The sequence below is a fragment of the Sinocyclocheilus grahami genome, unplaced genomic scaffold, assembly GCF_001515645.1.
Source record: "Sinocyclocheilus grahami isolate Dianchi unplaced genomic scaffold, SAMN03320097.WGS_v1.1 scaffold148.1, whole genome shotgun sequence".
Taxonomy (NCBI): domain Eukaryota; kingdom Metazoa; phylum Chordata; class Actinopteri; order Cypriniformes; family Cyprinidae; genus Sinocyclocheilus; species Sinocyclocheilus grahami.
Window position 1 is genome coordinate 1,234,657 of NW_015505327.1, and position 23,938 is coordinate 1,258,594.

Sequence of the window (23,938 nt, forward strand, 5' to 3'; positions counted from 1 at the left end):
TCAGTTCATCGCAATCTCACAAATCTCTGTTATAACACAATAAATATATGCATAATGAATCTTTCATAATGTCTACAATTCGTGTGTTATAATGAGAGGATTCGTGAGCACGCAAATTTCAGCACTGCATTGCTCAACGCTGCAAACACGTGTTATAGCCTAAATAGAAACTCCACTAACGCTTGCACCTGTTAATCGTTTATATTTTATATTAGTTAATGTTGCTTTTGTGCAATCGATGAATAACAATTTATTTTTTCAGATATTTTGTTTAGATATTTCTATTTTGCGGGAGTCCCGTGAATCATTTTATTCTCCCGCATCCCGCACACACGAGTGTCTACCGAGCAGCAACTTCCCGCTCTCTATCGTGAAGCTAACAAGGAAGTGACTTAAACTGTAATTCGTCAACTGGCCGCTTGAGGCTGGCTGCAAAATGGAGGCAATCCCATAAACTCCCCATGTTAAAATGCCTAACTTTACAGCAGAAAAAAACATGTTTACAGCCTGGTTAAAAAAATTATTTTGGTCTATATAGCTAATTTTGCCCTTCATGATAACTGTGAGGGGGTGAATTTTTTTACAACTCATCCGTTTAAATTATATTAAGCCTTAAAGTTCTGCATAATTAAGGGCATGGCCACTTGAGTGACAGGTGGATTGCCGCTACTGTCACCGGCGTCGAGCTAGGTGGGCGTGGCTTCAGCAACCAGCTCCCGCCTCTTTGCCAATTTTCAATTATCCAGGAGTGATGCGCGGTGACGCACTGCCAAGATGGCGATGGCCGGCTCCGCCCACTTTGAGCTTCAAAAACGCTCTTCAGAAACCTACGGGTGACGTCACGGACACTACATCCATGTTCTTATACAGTCTATGGGTGATACACATTACAGGTGGGTAAACTCAAAGACTATAGAATACCCAAGACTTGACACTCATATAGTTTTGAATGGGGAAAAATGCAACGCTCAATATGGCCGCTCAACCGCAGGAAGCCCCGCCTTCTGAATGAAAGAGCCAATTGCTAATCGGTAAAGTCAGCGCATCACTGCAGCTGCCATTAGAAGTCCCGGTTGCTATAGAAACTGCATTCTGTCAGCAATGTAACGCGGCAGTAACGTATAGAGACGTCGGCTTGTAACTATACTCTAATTACTATTCTGAAAATTATAACGCGTTAAATTACTCCGTTACTAAGAAGTAATCAAATTACAGTAACGCGTTACTAAGTAATGCGTTACTGCCCAACACTGTTCCTCAGTGCATAACTGACATGTCACAGGTATATTTTTCATCTGTAAATGTTAGAAAGTCATGCAAACTTATCCATTTTTCTGTCAGGAGTGGGCGAGGCTGACGCGAGTGAACGAGCGCTGCTGCGCACATGCACGCTAAACAGACGGAGCGCAATCGATTAGGAGTGCAATAATTTTGAGTAAAATGTACAATTGTACAATACAAATTGTTTTTGGACTTTAAATGTGTCTTTTGTAGAATTTTCAACCTACATATAAAGTGTATTTTTACGATAGTAACTGTAAGTGGACTATTGTAATAGGTAAATCAAATGTAAGCTAGTAGGCTACAGTAGGCCTACTAATTAGTAAGCTCATGTATGAGTGAGTGTGAGTGATAAATGAGTGTTTCTTATAGCAGTTAAAGTGTAGTCATCTTTATCTATTTTCATTTTTAATTCAGTGATTTTAACTTAATTTAACAATTTACACTGAACAAAATTATAAACGCAACACTTTTGTTTTTACCCCCATTTTTCATGAGCTGAACTCAAAGATCTAAGACTTTTTCCATGTACACAAAAGGCCTATTTCTCTCAAATATTCACAAATGCTCTGGATCGGCGTATACGACAGTGTGTTCCAGTTCCTGCCAATATCCAGCAACTTCGCACAGCCTTTGAAGAGGAGTGGACCAACATTCCACAGGCCACAATCAACAACCTGATCAACTCTGCAAACTATAAAAGATACAGCTGTTATAAAACCAGAGAGAAAGACTGCATGGCTACTTGGCTAGAAACTGTAAAAAAAAAAAAAAAGTCAAATAATAGTATGTGAGACAGTGGTAATATCATTGTGTTCCTATTGGTCAGTAGAGGAGCTTAGCTTAGCCTGACAGTTAGCCTGCTTCAGACCAGGTTAGTTTCCCAGCATAAGTTGCCACAGTGACTAAGCTTGATCTAGGCCTATGTTAAATTTGCTTTATGGAACCAAATCATTTGACAATGAGTCAGACTAACTGAAATAAGCCTGGCTTATTTGGTTCACTTGTTTTATGAAACATGTTGAATCAAATCGAATCTAAATCGGATCGCACTGCATCGTAATTGGGGTGAATTGCATCGCATCGGTAGCTGCTTCATATGTATCTTTAAAGTACCGTATCATTGGCTATGCATCGAGATGCATATCGTATCGGTCATGAGATGCGCATCCCTAAAAAAAAAAATATATATATATATATATATATTTATTTATATATACACACACAGGTGCATCTCAATAAATTAGAATGTTGTGGAAAAGCTCATTTATTTCAGTAATTCAACTCAAATTGTGAAACTCGTGTATTAAATAAATTTAGTGCACACAGACTGAAGTAGTTTAAGTCTTTGGTTCTTTTAATTGTGATGATTTTGGCTCACATTTAACAAAAACCCACCAATTTACTATCTCAACAAATTAGAATACCAGCTTTTTGAAGATGCTGATTTCCTTTTCCAGCATGATTTGGCACCTGCCCACACTGCCAAAAGCACCAAAAGTTGGTTAAATGACCATGGTGTTTGCGTGCTTGACTGGCCAGCAAACTCACCAGACCTGAACCCCATAGAGAATCTATGGGGTATTGTCAAGAGGAAAATGAGAAACATTGGTATCCTTGGCAAATATGAACAAAGAAGGCTTTGAAAATAAGAAAGTAAGTGGGGGAAAATCACATGAAATAAATATATTTCTCTAATACACAGTGGTCACAATTACTGGTACCCTTTTTATGAGTATATCTCTCAAGTATATTCACATTCATATTTTCATTTTTGAAACTAGAAACTCCCATTTCCACAATTAGAGCAATAATTAAGAATTTCCAATGAACAGAAAATGTTACAAATCTGCCAGGAAGAGGATGTTATTGTTAAGTAACTATGTCGAAGCACACACGCAAAGGATGAAGATAATAATGACGAAGATGACACCAAGTCAAGTCACCTTTATTTATATAGCGCTTTATACAATATTGTGTCAAAGAAGCTGTACAGTCTCAAACAGGAAAAAAAGTGTCAATAATGCAAGAGGACAATAACAAAGAGTCATTTTTCAGCTAAAGTCAGTTCATTGATGATTCAGTGATGTCATCATCCAGTTCAGCTCTCTTCCAATAGTGTCTGTGCAATCAGTCATGCGTTCCCAACTAAACAAGCAAAGTCTTTAATAAATCCACATATAGGTAAATCCAAGTAAGAAAAGGCAGGAGACACACAACGTTGCAGATACCCAACCACTTCAAACTGAACAGACAGGAACTTAAATACACAGACCAAACTAGGATAATAAACAAGACACCTGAAAATAATGAAGAACTCAAATCAGAAACCATGACAACTAACTAGATAGAGAAAACGCTGCAAACAAAGTCCAAACAATGTGATGTTGTGACAGATCACCCCCCTCCTGGAAGGCGCAAACTCGCGGCGCAGAGAGAGGAGGGTCAGGAGAACGGCGGAGGGCAGGGTGAAAGGGATGGCGTAGGGCAGGCGGCCGGACGATCAGGAGGAAACTGGAGGAGGTTCTGGAGGAGGATGGAAGACCAGGAGGAGGACGGAGCAGACGGAGGTAGGAACCAAGGAGGATGCAGGAGGGACCATGAGCAGGAGGAGCCAGGTGGGACCCAGGCCGCAGCCAGGATGGCGGCCCACGGTGGAGCCGATGAAGGGAGGAACCATGGTGGAGGAAGGGCTGACGACACCAGGGGGCCGACTGATGGAGGCGGAGCAGGTGGAACAGGAGCCCAGGGCAGAGACAGAGAGCCACAGTGACAGAGAGCCGCAGAGCCAGGGCGAAACTGAGGATCCTGAGGGCCAGGGCGGAGCCGATGGCTCTGGCGACCGTGGCAAAGGTGGAGACTCAGAAGACCGCGGTGGAGCCAGAGGGAGGGAGGAGCCGACCTGAGTCAGAGGGACGAATGGATGAGGCGAAGCCGGAGGAGTGTAGTCCCGAGGCGAAGACAGCTTTGGGTCCGGAGTGGGGCTGGTGAAATCCTTAACAGTGGGGTCGAATGGCAGGACTGTCCATAATGGAAAACAAAAACACTGACAAAAATGGGAAAATTAAATGGAGTAACAGATGCAGTATCTGTCTTACTATATCTTTTGGTCGGGTATTCTGTCACGTAATGTGTCAATTCTTTGTCGATGAACACACACGAAGACAAAGATGACGATAAGCAGTCTTTAAAGAGGTCATATGATGCGATTTCAAGTTTTCCTTTCTCTTTGGAGTTATAATAAGCATGTCAACATATTCTGTTACACCAAATACACCAAATAATGATCTTTAAAAACGCATCATATGACCCCTTTAATAAATCCACATATAGGTAAATCCATGCAAGAGAAGGCAGGAGACACACATAACATTGACGATACCCAACCACTTCAAACTGAACAGACAGGAACTTAAATACACAGACCAGACTAGGATAATACATAAGACACACCTGAACATAATTAAGAAGTCAAATCAGAAACCATGACAACTAGACAGAGAAAACAGTGCAAACAAAGTCCAAACAATGTGATGTGACAATGAGTTATAATGTCTTAACACAAGATGAGGAGGATAGTTTGAGTCTCCAAGGATCACAGCTGGAGAGTTGCAAAAATTAGTTGATTCTCGGGGTCAGAACGCTTTAAAATAAATAAATAAAACAGCACATACATCACCACATGTTGTTTGGGAGGGTTTCAAGAAAAATGATCTGCTTTCATCCAAAAACAAACTCCAGCATATTCAGCTGTCAGACACTACTGGAACTTCAAATGGGACTGGGATCAATGTTCACACGAAACAAAAAAATGTGTTAAAGAATTTTAGCAGCAAACACTCAAGATGGGTTTGGTGAACACAGATATTTAAAAAAGTACCCCATGCATACAATTAAAGATACTGCCATATCTTTAATGTTGTGGGCCTATTTTTCTGCCAGAGGTCCTGGAAGGAATCATCTCTGATCTCTTTTCAGGTGTTCTCCAACCTCATCAGGCATTATATCAGAAGACTCATCTTGGCAAATGAGGTTGCAAAAAGTATTGAATTAAAGGGTACCATTAACTATGGTCAATGTTTATTACAAGAACATTTTTTAAATATTTATATCATAATGAGAATCTCCCCCATTTCAAATTCTTATTCTTAAATTCTTATACTTTACATTTTTGTAAATGTTAAAAATAAAAGTTCAAAATGATGATCAACACAGTTCCCCTTCTAGGGAACACATTGGAGAATGCTGCCTGCATGACCGGTGTCTGAAGCACGTGTGAAACAACCGCAATTTATTGGCCCACCTGGCCCATAACGTCATAGGCGGGATGCCCGGAAGTATAAAAGGGCACCTGCTGAATACGTCACTCTCGTTGCTGTTTTCAGGAGCCCTCTGTTTGAAGTGCATGTGAGAGACCAGGGCAGGTGAGCGGTGTGGAAGTGTGTGCCTCCGTTCCAGAGGTTTCTGGCACTTGAGGCATGGTCTATCTGTCATCTGTTTTGGTCAGGAGCTTGCGCTTTCAGTGCTTAAGGGCTCTGAACGCGCTCATTGTGAGTGTTATCCAATGAGAAGCTCATTGGATGAGTGACAAGCGTTTGCGTCTAGCGGTTCGGGTCCCGCTGTTGCCGAGGCATGGCGAAGACTTGGATCGAGGGATTCGCGGGGTTAAGATGCCCTTTTTGGGTTATCGGATCCCGCGGATAGCGCTCGAGTCGAGCAGTGCCTTAGGGAATGTGTGCCTCCGTGTATGGATTCTAACACTCAAGGGTATGTTCTGCTTTTACGTTTGTCTCGGGGAAGAGCACACATGTTCTGAGTTACAAGCTCATTGTGATGAGTCACGATGTCTAAGCTCCGCTCGCGTTTGTTCTTACTCCCGAGGGATACGGAACAGAGTGTCTGTGTCTTATGGCCTGGTTCCGCCGTTGCCGCGGCACAATTTATCTCACCTCACGGTCATCGTTTTGATCTGCGGCATCTGCACACCCTCTCTATTAGTGCTGTGTTCAAAATATCGATACGACGATGTATCGTCTCAGAGATTTGACGATACGAGTATCGATAGAGCTGGCCCAGTATCGATATAGTGGCACGTGTGCAGCAGTGGACCGAGCTTAATTTGTTTAAATTTTTACAACGTTTAAAATTGAGTAGAAAAGTGCGAGGTTTCTAAAAAAGAATGACGAGTATATATAGGCTACAACAAGGTTTAATCTGGCCGCAGAGGAACACAACTGGGTTGCCTGATGTAATCCCCAAACAGAGATTTACACTTGCGCAATATGGAAATATCTGTTAAACGTGCTACTTATCTTTGTCAACCTGGCAACTCTGTGCACGCGCGCTCTCTCTCCACTGTGGATAAACATGCTTGCTTTCTGAAAACACCGCTTAGCTTGCAGTTTAGCGATCTCCACTTCAATATTATATTCTCAGAAAATTGTAATTCATGGAGTGTTCATTTATGAGAGGGAGAGAGAGGCTGTGTATGTATGAATACCACCGTTTTGCCGCGTTTCTCTATTAACAGTGAAGCTGTGGCTTTAATTCCTTCAGAAACAATGATGTTGCCAGCTCCTTGTTGAGAAAGATAATGTAGCTCATGAGAGATTAAGCTATTTAGTTGATAAATAGCAGCACTAAAAAGTTTGTTCCTGAATGTCTGAGTCCGCGTCAGTGCGGCCGCGTGATCTGTGTGTGACTGAACTTAACATCAAACTGCTTCTGTGACGTGCATGTTCGGCTAGAGTCGCTTTGAACTCGTGCATCTTCGGAAGCGGAAAGTTACAAAAAATGTCGTGCACACCGCCACGCGAAACGACGTCGCGCGCACTCAAAGTAAACATCTGCCAACACCGCATATTTGTCATATTTGCCGCGCGCACCTAAGCGAACTTGCGGACGCCTAAAATCAGCCTTGGGCGTGTGTGCGTTAGATACCGTGAAGACAGCGCATTAGTTTATAACTCTTATACATTTTTTTTCCATCATAGTGTGTCAATTTGTGCAATGATAACCTACCAGCAATGTAAATTTATTTTTTTAATATATTAGAATGATTACATTAAAATATAAATTTATTAGAACGAGTACATTATTATTTATGGGCTTAAAAACAAGATGCAAACAATCAGAATATTGTACCTGGTGGGGAGTGCACAATGTAAACATGAAACATATGCCATTACCTATATTGTACTGTGGTACAGTTATGGAGGCCCTTCATAATGCAGAGGTCAACTACCTGCTCTGCCAGGAGTTAGAAATGGCACTATAGTAAGCAGTGTTTAATAAACAGCTGTTTTTCTAAATTCTGCTGAGGTGAAATTCAGTGCAGTCATGTATCGTGATACGTATTGTATCGTGGCCTCTGTATCGTGATACGTACCGTGACTTTGCTGGTGATACACAGCCCTACTCTCTATACGGGTTGTGTGCCACAGATATTGTTGGGTTGTTATGATGATGAAGTATGAGCACGGAGTCGTTTCAGCCCTGATCCTGCGAGATCGTGGACAGAGCTATATTCAGCTTGGCCGTGCCTCTCTGATATGCATGTTATTGTGTGTGTGTGGAGAGCCTCGCTGGGTCTTCTGTGGAGAGAGGCTTGCGAGTTTTCTCTCCAAGGATTTTCAGCACCTAGAGTGGTTATGGGGAATATCTTTTGCTCTGGAATATGGCGGTCTGAGGGCAGCTATATTCAAGCCTAGATTCTAATAACTAGGTTGGGTTCCCCTTGGCACAAGTGTTCGAGTAAGTGCTGAAGCTTTTGTTTAGGTATCTGCTATTTGAGGATAGCTGTGTTCCAGCACGGAGACCGCTTCCCTTTTGGGGTTTTTAGGTTGCCTGGACTGTGCTGTCTCCCTTTCAGGGTTTTAAATAAACAGCCCACTTCCGTGCCCTGGGTAATTTTCAGCCTTATCTGAGAGAACTGCTATTCGAGGATAGCGGTGTCCAGCCCTCTAGTGCTATGGCTACCGCTTACATCAGGCTTGATTTCGGACTATGATGTTTGTGTTCACTCTTTAGCGAATCATTTACTGATGATGGTCTGGATCTCCCTCTTGTGAGATCTTCGTCAATAGCACGGTGCTTTGCTAGCCTACTGTGAGACTGACATGGATTAGGGACCTCCTTAATATAGCCTCCTGAGGGTGGTTATATTCCAGCCATTTTTTTGGCAGGACGGGCTTACTTGAATACAGCTATCTGTGGCTAGCTGTGTTCTACTGCAATTGCGGTGAGCCCTCTCATGTACTGGGACCCTTTCCTAGAACCTGCTATTTGAGGTTAGCTATGTGCTAGCTCCGTGATCGCTCCCCTGCCTAAGGTTTTAAGTAGCGATCTCTTGAGCCCTTACCTAGACAGTGCTGTCTCCCCTCTTTGGGTCGTACGCAAGTAGACAGACCACTCTTTGTGGTCTGGGTAGTTTCAGTCGGTCCCCCTTCTGGTAGCCCTTCCTAGGTGCATAGCTATCTGAGGATATATGTGTGCTAGCTCCGTGATCGCTCCCCTGCCTAAGGTTTTAAGTAGCGATCTCTTGAGCCCTTACCTAGACAGTGCTGTCTCCCCTCTTTGGGTCGTACGCAAGTAGACAGACCACTCTTTGTGGTCTGGGTAGTTTCAGTCGGTCCCCCTTCTGGTAGCCCTTCCTAGGTGCATAGCTATCTGAGGATATATGTGTGCTAGCTCAGTGTCTGCTCCCCTTTTTTAGGGTCTTTAAGTAGCGGTCTCTTTGAGCCCTTGCCTAGAAAGTGCTATCTCCCCTGCTAGGGTAGTAAGTAGGGGTTGCACAGACTAATCGACTTCAATGCTCTGCCATGACGCTTTAAGCTTGATGTCGACTAGTCACTGGTCCTATAGAGGGTGCAACAGGATAAGAAATCTTTGAAGGAATTCCACATTTACGCTCCGTTTCCAAACTGTTTAAATGACAAATAAATGCATACTCTGAAAGTGCTCTACAAGACATGTGTGATTTATATTACTGGATGCTCGAAATTGAACAGGAGAATTCACGTTTTAAACAGCTTATTGTACAGGTAAGTTAATCGCTGTTCTAATCTAATGCGCTGCTGCACTGTAACGCACACACATAGGCTATAGACAGTAGCGCATACATCACGCGCATAGAATCATTCGGCGCGGAAATGTATTGTCAACACTGTTCTGTGATTTTTTTTCTTTATTTCTTTATTTTTTTTCCAATAAAATAGCTTAGAAACTGAAAAGTTCAAGCATATATTTCTTTATAACTAGTAAATTCCACAGCTTCACTACTAGTAGAGAGACGCTGCCAGGTAGAATTAATTCACACACGCAATCGCTGTCTCACTAATGCATTCATATTAATGTAATCTTTACTGTGCTACATTATCTGTATCTGATTTAGAACAAGCAGAAATCTGTGAGAAATATAACGACCCAAAGACAAAAAAACTGATAAAAAAGCTGTTATAGGAGCAACAGCCATGTGGGCAGCACTGTGTCATATGCCATAGCTGTGCACAAGGTGTTTGTCACAGCCCCAGACTTATTTGTTCATTAATGACGTCATCAGCGAATAGTCGACTTCGACTCTCATCACATAAAAGTCGACTTCAAAAAAAATCAGAAGTCGTTCAACCCCTAGTAGTAAGTAGATGGCACACTCTCTGTGGTCTGGGCAGCTCCGTAGGAAGGCTATCTTAGCTATGTTATTTGGATCCACAAGCCTTCATAAGACCATAGGGACATAGCTATCTGAGGATAGGTTTCTGCCAAGTTGCGTGAGCGGCCCGTGGCATCAGTGACATGGTCCCTTTCTGAGGAAAGGCTTTGTTTGTCTGTCGCTTTCTTGCTGCTCTCCCACCAGGTGGACAGGCATGCGCCTCGGCACGGCGTGTTTGGATTTCATTCCCCAATGTGCCCCCTAGGGGGCACAGCGTTGAGTTCCCTAGAAGGGGAAAGTGTCGGGTTACACATGTAACCATGGTTCCCTGAGGGGGAAAAAGACGCTGCGACCCCTTGCCATGCCTTCGGCCTGCCTGTCTACGTCTCCTTCAGACAGCTAAGTGGATGACATATTCAGCAGGTGCCCTTTTATACTTCCGGGCACCCCGCCTATGACGTCATGGGCCAGGTGGGCCAATAAATTGACATTGTTTCACACGTGCTTCAGACCAAGGGTACAAACAATTCTGACCATGACAGTGTATGTTTTTATATATATATATATATATATATATATATATATACACCTACCTGAGTATTGCTGCTGACTTCATGCAACTGTGTTGTTAATGGACTAATGATGTGTAAATCTGACTATCTTTTGTGGAATACAAAAGGAGATGTTAGGCAGAATGACAGCTTCAGTAAAAATTTGCTTTAACTTTAGATTTTTTTTTTCTTCCATGTCATAGCAAGAACAGAATACTTAAAATTACAAATAATAACAATAATAAATAAAAAAACAACTTTATTAATTTTTATTTTTATAAAAAAAATAATAAAAACAACTTTTAAAGCACTATAGGAATCCAATGTATGGGAAAAAAGATGCAATGAAAGTGAATGGTGACTGAAGTGACTGTCAGCCCATAACATTTCCTTTTGTCATCCAATGAAGTCGTCTTTCTTCATGTTTGGAGCATCATGGTTGAGTAGACAATGTCAGAATTGCCACTTGCTATGAAAACTTGTTTATGGATTGGCTTCTAAGGCATCATAATGTCATGTCTAATGGAACACAACAAATTCAAGAATGTTTTAATAAAAGCAAAGCAAATATTTAATAACTACATTTCTTTTCTGTAAAAGCAGAACCATAAAGGTTCTCAGATAGGACAGGGATCATCTGAAAATGCTCCTCCTTTAATTTTTTTATGAGTTTTTATGAGTAGCTAATCTAATTAGTTATAGCTAATTATTTTTTTAAGTTTCTCTCCCCCCACTCACCTTCCCTAGAACTCTCCCTGAGGCTGTAGCCAGTGGAAAACTATCCCCACTCTTCTGTAGAGTGTTGATCTGTGTATGAAAGAGAGAGAGAGATAATAAGTTTGAGTTACAAGGAAGTTCATGATGAGCAGTCTGTTTGGAGCACTGTCCTTCTGTGAAGGTGAGTGGGTCGCTCTGTCCCCCTCTGTTGTGCAATCTGAAATCCTGAATACTAGCTTAGCAAGATAACAGAATATAAACAACCTGTCTATGTTTGAGACAGTAAAAGACGTTTTAAAACAAACCTTTGAAACCTACAATATGGGTACAGCTGCAGAGAAAATCCCCAGTAAGGTTAAATGTCAGTTGTCAGATAGGGCTTCACGATTAATCGAAATAAAATGGAAATTAGCCATATGATTTAATGTGATTTATCAAATTGGAAAATTGCACTTTAAATAAATATTTGGTCTGATGCACTGTGTGTTTCAGAGTAAAGTGTGTATAGCGTTCATTTTCACATGCACCGTTCATGATTAGAGTGTTTGAACGGTCTCAGAGTGGCTCAGTTCATGGTAAATGCTGCTTTATACAAATTTAATCTCTGCATGAGTTTAAGTGGATAATTACATGCATTTAGGAAAGCAAGGTTTGCAAGGTTCACTTATTTTCTGCATAATATGCAACACTTTTATGGACAGAAAATTTGTAATGAGAACCATTTATATGCTGTCAACATTATATGTAGCTTGCTGTCAAAACAGAAACGTAAAGGCCTCCCTACAGTTTTAAGCCAAAATAAAAACTTGATGGATTTAACACTAGAAAGTGAAAAATTAATGATAAATAATGACTATTATCGTTGTACTTCTGTAGTATAAAATGAATTATGATTATTATTAAAACTGCAAGCAGCGATGAAATGGCCCTCACACCTCAGGCCACCGCCACCTGACTACCTTAGGAAAACAGTGAATGGTGGGTGATATGCATTTAGGCAGGTAAATACAGGAGGAAAGCATCATTTATGTGTGCCACTCTTCCTGCTGCCAGCAGGTTGCACTATGACTGTATCTGAATATTGTCTTTTAGATGTGTTCAGACAAGGACATATCAAACGTGAAGTTTGAGTGAAAGTTTCTGTTGCCAGCAGGTGGTGGAATGACTGTAACTGAATGCTGGCATGTAGATGTCTTTAGGTCAGGACACTTAGATGTTTGGGGAAGATTGGACATTGTACGTTTGAGTTACAACAAATTTTAGCAGTTAGCTAAATGTTGATAGCATGTTTAGCACTTGCTGGCATAGTTTAATATGTTGCTGGGATGGCATTACCGTGTAAAATACGTCACTTCCTGTTGCCTGGAGGTGGCGCTATGACTATAACTGAATATTGGCATGTAGTTGTCTTCAGGCCAGGACTCTTATCAAACATGTAAGTTTAGGGGAGATTGGAGATTGTATGCCTGAGTTACAACAGCTTCCTGTTTAATGGTGAAACATTGAACTTTGTCAGGCTGCCATAGACACACCCTTCAATGAAAACTCAAAATCTTAACATCGTGAAGACCTTTAGATTGGACCAAATATGACGTTGATCGGATTAAATCTCTAGGAGAGACAGAAATGTTGTTCTTAATTTATGATATGCTGCTTTGCACTACTTTTATTTTGCACCTTTTTACAATTGTATGCAACAATGCTGCAGGTTTGTTTGCAATACAAATGGGAAAAAAATGCAATAATGAGAATAAGATTTTGTATTCCTAATTTACATCAAATCAAACAAGGAAAACAAACACTGAACTCTGCATGCTAACCTGTATAAAACTGCCCTAAGACTTTATGTAAACCTTGAAAATGTTTAAAAGTGATAAACGTAACCTACTCTGTTACAAACGTAACCACGGTTCCCTGAGATATGGGAAAGAGTACTGCATCTTGCTAGACGCTATGGGGAAAAAAGTAATTTTTTCTCCTGAACTGAAGCCTTTTTCAATCACACAGTGAAACTGCACGGCCATTGGTTCGTGCAGTATGTTTTAAAAACGAACCAATGGCTCGGCAGCGGTGCTGCACGAACCTATAGCCGCGAAGCCCACCAAAGCCCACCAGAATGGGCGGAATCATCTGGCTATATAAGCGACCGCTTCGCCATAGGATTCAGGTTACTTCGACTGAAGCGACGACTAAGTCGTGCAGCTGCATGGCACGGCTAGCAGCGCAGTACTCGTTCCCGTATATCAGGGAACCGAGGTTACGTTTGTAACGGAGTACGTTCCCTATCGATACTACACTCGTACTGCGTCTTGCTCGACGCTATGGGAACAGTACAATCACGCTGTGCCGTGGCAGAGGAACGACAATGGTAATCCTTGTCTTAGGCCCCTCAGGGCCCAAGAGAACAAGAATAAATCCCTCCAGGCTAACGGGCTAAACCTCACGAAGGTCTCACCCAGCCGATTGATCTTTCCAGAAGACTTGTGCAGCCTCAGCACCTATGGGGGCCAAGAGCGCACATGTAAGCTCTCTGAAAGGGATAAACTGTGCGGAAAGCTCAATTTAAACCTTCAGAGCCCTAACGGGGCAGAGTAAATTCAACTCCTGGTCCTCTTCTGAGGGAGGAAGCACAGAGAGGTTGATAACCTGTGCTCTGAATGGAGTCGAGAGCACCTTAGGTATATAGCCATGCTTTGGTTTCAGGACGACCTCTTAGTCACCAGGCCCGAACGCCAGGCAATTAGGGCTTACAGAGAGTGCCTGCAAGTCCCCCACTCGCTTGACTGATGCTAACGCTAGTAGCAGAGCGGTTTTAAATGACAGGGACCGGAGGTCGACGGACTGCAACGACGCGAAGGGAGGACCCTTCAGGGCCCTCAGAACAGTGGGCATGTCCCACATAGGGACAGTGAGAGGACGGGGCGGAATTGGCCTCCTGGCTCCCCTCAGAAAATGAACAACGAGGTTGTTTCTGCCTACCGATTGGCCCATTATAGGGGCATGAGAAGCCGCTATTGCTGCCACATAGACCTTGAGGTTGCATGGGGAGCGTCCCTTATCCAACAGCTCCTGCAGGAAGGACAGTATCATCGATACGTCACAAGTGAGCGGGTCCCCACCGCGGTTTGAGCACCAGACGGAGAACACTGACCATTTAAGGGCATAGAGGCATCTTGTAGCTGGAGCTCTAGCCTGAGAAATGGTGTTCAATACACACTCTGGGAGACTAACAGGCTCCCGTCGAGTGGCCACAGGTGCAAGGCCCACAGCTCTGGCCTGGGGTGCCATATCGTCCTGTTCGCCTGGGAGAGGAGATCTCGCCTCAGGGAAATAGGCCACGGGGCTGCTATTAGCAGCTGCGACAGCTCTGCTAGCCAATGCTGGTTTCTCCAGTGCGGGGCCACCAGGAGCACTATGCGTTTCTGTTCTGATCTGCCTGATTACCTGCGGAATCAGGGCGACTGGGGGAAAAGCGTAGAGAAGGAGGTTGGGCCAGTCATGGGCCAACGCATCCTTGTCCTTGGAATAATACATTGGGCAGTGAGAATTGTCTTCTGAGGCGAAGAGGTCTACTTCTGCCCTGCCGAAGATTTCCAATATTTTCTGAACCGTCTGCGGATGAAGCATCCACTCCTCTGAGGGGACCTTGCTTCATGACAACATGTTCAACATGCCCTGCTCTCTGGTTCCGTTTACCCGGAACGTGTGCTGCTTTCAGTGAACATAGGTTGAGCTGTCTCATAGGGGAAAGAGACGCATCCACGCACTTCGTGAAAGTGCGTGGAGCCAGGAAAGCCCAAAGGAAAGGACCGTATATTGATAAGCCACTCCTTCGAAGGCGAATGTCAAGAATGGCCTGTGATGAGGGGCTATCTGGATATGAAAGTAGGCGTTTTTCAGGTCCAGAAGAAAGAACCAGTCCTCTGGGCGGATTTGCGAGAGGATCTGATTCAGAGTAATCATCTTGAATGGCAGACTCATGAGGGTCTCTCGCGATTCAGATGTCCAAGATCGAGGATGGGCCGTAGACCGGCATTATTTGGGGACAAGGAAGTAATGGCTGTAGAAGCCTGACTCGCTCTGGGCTGGAAGAACCACCTCTATGGCTCCTTTTTCCAGCAGATTCTTTACTTTGGAGCGTAAGGACGTGTGCGTCGTTGCGCTAACCGAAGTGGGGACCACTCCGTTGAAGCGCGGGGGTCTTCGAGCGAATTGGAGTGAATAACCTCGCTTTATTATCCCCAAAACCCAACCTGACAATCCGGGGATGGCCTGCCAGGCCTCGACCAGTGTGACAAGAGGTTGGATTGGTTCGGAAGGCGGGTCGCTTTGTGGGGACCCGGGACTCGTGATAAGTGGAAGAGGAATTTTACTCTTAAATTTGTTTGTTTTATTCCTCGCTATAACAGCGACCAGTTGTGTGAGCACTTTTGAACGGGCCCAGTACTCACAACGGAGTTCACAACAAACGCATTGTCACCAGCACCCGGAACTGGACGGGGTGCTTGGAGGCATTACAGAGGCCGTTTGGGGGCGCTAGACTCAATGCTCTCGTAGAAAGAGCAGTCAGCCCCCGTGGGCGTGGCCCAGACGCGTATAGAATCTGAAGCGGTCAATGGTAATCATTAGTGAAAGCATTCCTTTTCAATCCACCTAAAAAGATCAAAACCGCTCATTAGAAGAGGGATACTGATGATCTTTGTGTTAACACAGGCAGATCAAAAGTCAACCCACGCATTCGCGGTTTCTTTCTCCGATGTAACTGGTAGGGGAGAAACGCAAGAGCAGGGACAGACTCACGCTTCAATAGTGAAAGCAGCCTCCGTGACACACACAAATGCGAAGCTGCGCTGCTCGATGGATCGAGGGGTGCTGTTCCTTGCGTGTAACACACACACTGGTGGATCAAGTGAGGCATATGGGATGTGTGTCAGCGTAAAATCCCTCAAGCCTGATCGCTCAAACTGCAAATTTGCGAGTTTCTTCCTCCGAGGTAACTGGCTCTGGCTCTGCTGTTTCCATCTCCAAGCTTTGCTGAGAGAGGAGAAATGAGAGAGTGGATCTGCCTTCGTTAAGAAGGTGGGGCGCGAGTGGAGAGGGGTGAGACTCATGCTCTCAGTGAGAGCATTCCGTCTCAGTGAGGAGTAGTCTCTGTGTGGGGGCTGCCCAGTCAGGTGATGCACTCACTACCCCTCTGCATCATGCAGGGCTCCCTGCACGAACCACACTCGCAGCACGACATCTGCAACAATGTCGCCAGAAAATTTGCTCTTTTAAGAACTTACCTCTTATAAATAAGCTCTTTTAGGCTCGCCGGATGGCGGCAGGGGAATTAGCTGGGATCTCTGCTGCTACGACGCTGAAGGCAGCGGGAGGAGCGGCAAATCAGCCGAGCAGAGATGTCGCTGGTCCAGCTTAATGCACTGCGAGGCATGTCAACGGCGAGCCGGTTCTTCAGTCAGCGGAGATCGCGAAGAACATCGTCGTCGCTGAAGGAGAAAAAATCTGAATCCTATTGTGAAGCGGCCGCTTATATAGCCAGATGATTCCGCCTATTCTGGTGGGCTTTGGCAGGCTTCGTGGCCATAAGTTCGTGCAGCACCGCTGCCGAGCCATTGGTTCGTTTTTAAAACATACTGCACGAACCAGTGGCCGTGCAGTTTCACTGCGTGATCGAAAAAGGCTTCAGTTCAGGAGAAAAAAGGACTTTGTCCCATAGCGTCTAGCAAGACTCCGTATGAGTGTAGTATCGATAGGGAAGCAGTGTTATTATTAGTGGTTCAACGGATCACAAATCTCAAGGTTCGGATCACATTACGGTTTTTGACCCACGGATCGGATCATTTTTCGGATCAGCAAGAAAGAAAAATATTTACATTTTACTTGCTTTCCATTTATTACTTAAAGCGAAGTACTTCTTTGATACCACAGCAAATACTACTACATTAACTAAGAAAGTTTAAACATGATTAAAGAGACAAGAGAACAGCCAGTAAAAAGAACAATACACAGATTACAAACATAGATAAATACAACAGAATATGTTACAAATAAAATAAGGTTGGTGGTATTCAAATACAGAAATTTAATAATTTGGGAAAATAACACTGCATAGTGTTCACTGTATAAATTAAACAGATTTTTATCACAGCTGTTTTGTTGTTTGATGATCATTAATGACAGCAGCAGCATTTATAGGCTGATGTCCCTTTAAGACCTGATGCACGGATCCGATATAATGATACACTTCACATCCGATTTCTTTCTAATCTGTTTTCATTCACTTGAGACATAACTGACTGTGTTTACCTGAATGATTGTTGAGATGGGTATTTTGTCATAATTTTATGTGTCTGTTCAGAGGATTCAGAAGAGGATTCAGTTCGGTGTTCGCGCGCCATCTGAAATGCGTGTGCTCGCTTAATGTGTGCGAGTAACGAATCGAGTTCACTTTCGGCTTTTCTCTCTGGAATTGTTTAAAATTTGCTTGCTTGTGTAAATACGAACAAATTATAAACTTATACTCTATTATGGTTAAATTTCAATTAATCCGCAGATCACATGCATGCCGAACCGTGGGGCTTGATCCGTACGGATCACCGATCAACTACGATCCGTTTAACCACTAGTTATTATATAGTTGTTATTATACATTATACTATTATTTTTTTTTATGTTATTTTCAACTGAATCAGTGGGCTAAAAGCTAATAAGGAAGATAATAGTTTGCTGCGAGGGCTAAGGGACAACTCACTGCTGTGGCAGTGAACGGTTAATGAAAGATTACAGGGTGGAAAAGCCACTGCTGCAGCAGTGGAAAGGAAAATTTAATTCAATACGAAAAAATGTAATTTTGCTGAAGTGGTTAAAAGTTTGCAGGAGAGAACATCTCTGCCGCGGCAGAGAAATTAATAACACATGATTATGAGCGAAATCGCTGTTGTTGGGGTAAAAAAGCTAATAAGGATTTGTCACTATTGCGGTAATGACCAAGGAAGATTATAGTTTGCTGCGAGGGCTGAGGGAAAACTCACTGATGCGGCAGTAAGCTGTTAATAAAAGATTATAGGTTGGAAAAGCCACTTTTTTCAAAAAACATTGGTAATCCAACCAATGGGAACTTGGTCTACGATATGGTGAGTGGGGACGACATGTAGAGACCAATCGGCCACTGTTAAACAGTTGGAGCGTGTTTGAATTGGATCTTCACTCTGATTGACACGTCTATCATTTACCGTACACTAGAGTAGGAGCGGTCAGATCATCACACGTTCACAATTTTGTTAGTTATTGAATAATATTATACGTTTAGGAATACCGCTTGGGCATCAGATACTTATAAATAATTTACAGATGTACGAGGAAATCGCTTGGAACAGAAACTGGGTGTGGAAGGAGCAACAGAATTTCTGGCCACTATTTTATATATATATATATATATATATATATATATATATTACAAAGCCATTGGCATGTGTTACCTAGGCAGGCATCATATACCAGAGGTGGTCTGAAATCCTGTGCTTCGGCTAAGTGCAACTGTGGGTCAGTTCAGGTGAGTAAAGTTGTGTATTGTATTTGCTTGCTTTATTTTGGTTCTAATTTTTTGTTGATTTTCATTCGCATCTCACTTGTTTTGTTAGGAGAGATGCTGTGCGCAGTTGCTCCTGTGTTTTGCGCTTGTTTTGGTGCCCTTGTTGTGATTGTTCTGCTCTGCTGCGGAATGAGTATCTGTCTTCCCCCCCAGGTACGCATTTGATGTATTCTGTTTGCTTATCAGCCATGGATGTAGTGCGAGTCGCTATCTGTGTTTTATTTCAGTTAATGTTGGGTGTGCGGGTGGCGGCTGTTGAATATAGGCTGAGAGTTTAAACATTTGGATATATCCAGGTTCCCGCAGTGGTTGTTGGGTAAGTGGGTGTTTTCTCATTCTGTTTAGTAGATTATTTTATGTTAATCCGTATAAACCATAAACGGATGGCGAGCCCCTTCAAGCCAGTGTCTCCATTCCTCAAGGGCGAGTATGATGGCAAGAAGTTCTCTATTTCCGATGTCGTAGTTTTGATCTGCTGAGGATAGCTTCCAGGAGAAAAAGGCACATGGATGGAGTTGAGGATGATTCTCCTGCTGCTGTGACAAGACGGCTCCAACTCCAGAGGTAGAAGCGTAGACTTCGATAACAAAGTGTTTTTGTGGGTCAGGATGGACCAGGAGTGGAGCTGAAGTGAAGGCTTCTTGGAGGATCTTCATGGCCGATGTAGCAGCTGGTGTCCAGGACAGAGACTTGGGCTTGCCTTTCAGGAGGTTGGTAAGTGGAGCAGTGATGGAGCTGTAGTTTTGGATGAAATGTCGATAGAAATTAGAGAAGCCTAGGAATCATTGGAGTTCTTTTATTGTTGTAGGAATGGGCCAAGACTTGATTGCTCCTTGTCCATCTTGATACCTTGATGACTGATGTGATATCCTAGGAACTGGATTGAAGATTGGTGGAAGGTGCACTTTTCAGCCTTGAGGTAGAGTTGGTGCTCGTGGAGCCATTGGAGGACCACAGAAACATGCTCGGCATCGTTTCGGGAGTACACCAAGATGTCATCTATGTAGACCAGCACGAAGCGGTGAAGGAACTCCCAGAACACCTCATTCATATAACCCTGGAATATGGAGGGGGCATTGACAAGTCCATAAGGCATCACAGGGTAGTCAAAGTGGCCTGTAGGTGTCACAAAGCCTGTCTTCCACTCGTCCCCCTCCCGTATCTGAATGAGGTTATAAGCACTTCTGAGGTCCAGCTTAGTGATGATCCTGGCTCCGCGAAGTTGTTCTAGTGCTTCTGGGATGAGGGGAAGTGTATTACGGTATTTTATGGTGATTTTGTTTAATGCCCCATAGTCAATACAAGGCCTCAAGCCTCCATCCTTCTTTGCCACGAAGAAAAAACTAGAAGCAGCAGGGGAAGTGGATGGACGGATATATCCTTTTTGTAATGCCTCCTCAATATACTCCATGGCCTTCTGTTTGGGAATAGATAGAGAGTAGATTTTACCTCTGGGCACTGGTTCATCGGGTAGGAGGTCAATGGCACAGTCCCATTGTCTATGAGGTGGTAATTGGGAGGCTTGTTTTGGGCAAAAAACTTCACTTAAGTGGGGGCATATTCTTTAGGTACATCAGTGGAGCGACTTTCAAGGGGATTCTCGATGGAGGTGGAGTTAACTGGAATTACAGGAGTTGATGAGAGGGGTCTTGGAAGATAAGGGAAACATTGTGGAAAACACTCCTCGCCCCACTTCAGTACTTCTCCGGTGGCCCAAGAGATGGAGTGATCATGGGAAATGAGCCATGGGCGCCCTAAGACTATCCCAGCGGTGGATCTCTCCAGAACCAACAAGCAGATTTCAGCCAGAGTAGGGTGCCGGATTGGGACTGGCAGCGACTGGCTCATTTCCCATCGGTCCAGAAGAAGTAGTGATTGGTGGTGAATCAGGTGCTGGTGTAGTAATGACAGGTGGACTGAGAACATGACGAAATTAATCAACCAGCTCCTGCAAGGGGTCTGCGCCTGTCTGGTTCATGATGCTAAGGTCTGGTCTTCTGTAACGGGAAGTCAGACTCCAGACAAAGAATGGTTAGAACCAAACAGGTGGGTTTATTGTACAGTTTGAAGATATCAACAACAGCAGGTGAGTATTGGCAGATATAGAGTCTTTGATGAAGGAAATGAAGATACTGATGATAATGTTCTCTTTTACCAGATTTTGGAGCACACAGAGAGTGAAGGAATGGATGAAGGATTTTCCAGGAGCTGGTTCCAGGTAAATTAAGTAGGTAAGTAGGTTGGGGAAGACACAGGAGCACACAGGGGAGACGAAGGAGATCTTGAAGCTTGACAAGGGATCGCAGGTAAGTAATGAGCATGGGTAGGAGTCCTCTTTCCACAAGGGAGATCAGACAATGTGACTGAGTGATATGTGTGCTCTTAGGCTACGTCCACACGAAGCCAGAGCTTTCCCTATCCATTCTTTTTTTCCCTTGTCTCAAAAAATATCTGCATCCACACGAAACCGACACAAAACGATGTAGTATACATGCCAGACCAGTATGTGGCGCTGTAATTCTGCCACAGAGATGCACTAAAAACGGAGAAGAAGACTTAGACTATGCGCATAAACCTTGCGCGCGGTATACAAACGAACATGGAACAATACATTTATTAATCTGTATTAATGTTAGTTAATAAAAAGGCAATCGTTCAGTGTTTGTTCATGTTTTTGTTGCTTTTACATGATGTACCAGTGTCTGACTAGGGGCGAGACATGGGCTAATAACGTCATAGTTTCAGAAAATATACGGATTCGCTGTCCACACAAAAACGCAAGGGCGCGATTTTCAGATTTATCCACTCGGGGACCGAAAATATCGGTTTCACTCTCCTAAAACGCAGAATCCGTGTGAACGAAACGCCTATACGAAACAAAATGTATGCGTATACAGCTCTGTGTGGACGGGGCTTTATAGTGCCAAGTTGATTAGTGGTGAATGACTGTCAGGTGTGCGTGCTCAGAACTCTGGTGATTGTGATCGTTGATAGGTAATAATACTTCATTACAGTACTTAAGTATTTTTTGAGAGTATCTGCACTTTACTTGAGTTTTTATATTTCAGTCAACTTTTACTCCACTACATTTCCTAATTAAAATGTATGCTTTTACTCTGATACATTTCCCACGAAGCATATTTGTTACTTACTACAAAATAGTCAGAAATCAGAAAAACCCGGACTGCAGGAAAGCAGGTTTGATGAATCAGTGGTCTGGCGCTTGCAAGTTAGACTCCTAAAAACACTTTTGCTCATAACCGCAGATGATTTAATTTTCCACTCAAGTCGAGTCTGGGGTGTGCGATACAGCATCGTCTGCGATAATTTTGGTAAGTGTTGTTGTAATGATGTGCGATTTAACATTTATCAAGTAGGCTATATCACCAGATCACACACACCGAGTGCACGCACGTTGATTTGTTAGTCTATTAAAACTCTAAATTCAAGGCATTCTAAATTGTAGACAGCAAAAATGCTTCTGTATGCTTTTTAGATTTATATAATTTAATATAGTTAACTTAATCTAAATCACACAAAGAGTACCATTTTTCTGCAGATATCAGCATGAACACATTTAATAATTTTATACAAGTTCAGTAAAGCAATGTGACTTACATTTTAGACATAATATTGCTTGTTTTTGCTCAAGTTTGCCAACGAAAATAGTTCCAAATAAAGATGACAGCACTGTTTTGCGTCTCTGAGCAATGTACGGTGTTTACTTATTGAATGAATCAGCTTTTTGAACGAATCAGTTGAATAAATGATTCAGTGATTCATTAACAGTCAAATGCTTTGTATCTGAATGAATCAGTCGTTTGAATGAATCGGTTGAATCTCAACGACTCACTCATTAACAGTCACTTGTTGTCACCTACTGGCAGTTTTAATTTCACATTTCGACTTTTTTTCATGTTTTAAATGATTTCAAATATCATTGTTCAATGTTTTATGTTAAAAACAAAACATGAGGCCTATGTATGCATCTGTAACTGCAGTTTAAATGCATCCATGTCCCCTCTGAGATACACAAACTGTGTAAATATATCTAAATGCCATTTCAGATGCAGATTCTAGAAATGTTTTCTTATGTTGGAATGAAAGAAACTACATACTGAATGAAGTGCTTCTTATTCTTAACCAAATATAAAAAACGGAAGAATTAAAACTGAACAATCTTGCTACTCAAGCTGTGTATGAACATTTTATATATATATTATACAACCCCGATTCCAAAAAAGTTGGGACACTGTACAAATTGTGAATTTCTTTTCCATTTTGCATTTACTTGTACTTTTACCTTCAATACTTAGGGGAAGTCATGGCCTAACGTTTAGAGCAGGGGTAGGCAAGTTCGGTCCTAGAGAGCCGCAGTCCTGCAGAGTTCAGCTCCAACCCTAATCAAACACACCTGAACAAGCTAATCAATGTCTTCAGGATTACTAGGGCTATAGGCAGGGGGGGTTTTTTTTCAGGGGTGGGGCTGAACTCTGCAGGACTGCTGCTCTCTAGGACCGAACTTGCCTACCCCTGGGTTAGAGAGTCGGACTTGTAACCCAAAGGTTGCGGGGTTCGAGTTTCGTACCGGCAGGGATTGTAGGTGTGGGGAGTGAATGTACAGCGCTCTCTCCCACCTTCAATACCACGACTGAGGTGCCCTTGAGTAAGGCACCCCCAACTGCTCCCCGGGCGCCGCAGCATAAAATGGCTGCCCACTGCTCCGGGTGCGTGTTCAAGGTGTGTGTGTGTTCACTGCTGTGTGTGTGCACTTTGGATGGGTTAAATGCAGAGCACTAATTCCAAGTATGGGTCACCATACTTGGCCACATGTCACGTCACGTCACTCACTTAAGTACGTTTAAGATTAAAAAATACTTTTCGTACTTAAGTACAATAAATATCACATACTTTAAGACTTTTACTCAAGTAATATTCTAAATGGTGACTTCAACTTTTACCAAAGTAATTTTCTGGTAAGATATCTGTACTTTTACTTGAGTATGGCTTTCAGGTACTTTAATACACCACTGTTGATAGGTGGAAGAGCCTGGTGTTTCCGTGACAACTGTCTACCCTAGTTTTTTTTTCAGTGCACATATGTACCGTGATATCAGGTGTGATGGCCTACAATTTAATTTGTGA

The 23,938-nt window shown here is 43.0% G+C and overlaps 1 protein-coding gene across 4 annotated transcripts in view; it reads right to left on the minus strand.

The window, feature by feature from the left end:
• The window catches only part of LOC107591934 (endonuclease V), a 208,601-nt gene that overhangs the window by 47,383 nt on the left and 137,280 nt on the right, over positions 1 to 23,938 (minus strand). For 3 of the 4 annotated variants that reach the window (XR_001609923.1, XM_016281225.1, XM_016281227.1), the window contains one exon: positions 11,221 to 11,289. The exons of the other annotated variant lie outside the window; for it this stretch is intronic. Coding sequence is in view for 2 of the 3 variants with exons in the window: in XM_016281225.1 (XP_016136711.1) it covers positions 11,221 to 11,289 (69 nt within the window). In the remaining variant the exon portion in view is untranslated. The remainder of the gene's footprint in view (positions 1 to 11,220; positions 11,290 to 23,938) is intronic. 4 annotated transcript variants of the gene reach the window in all.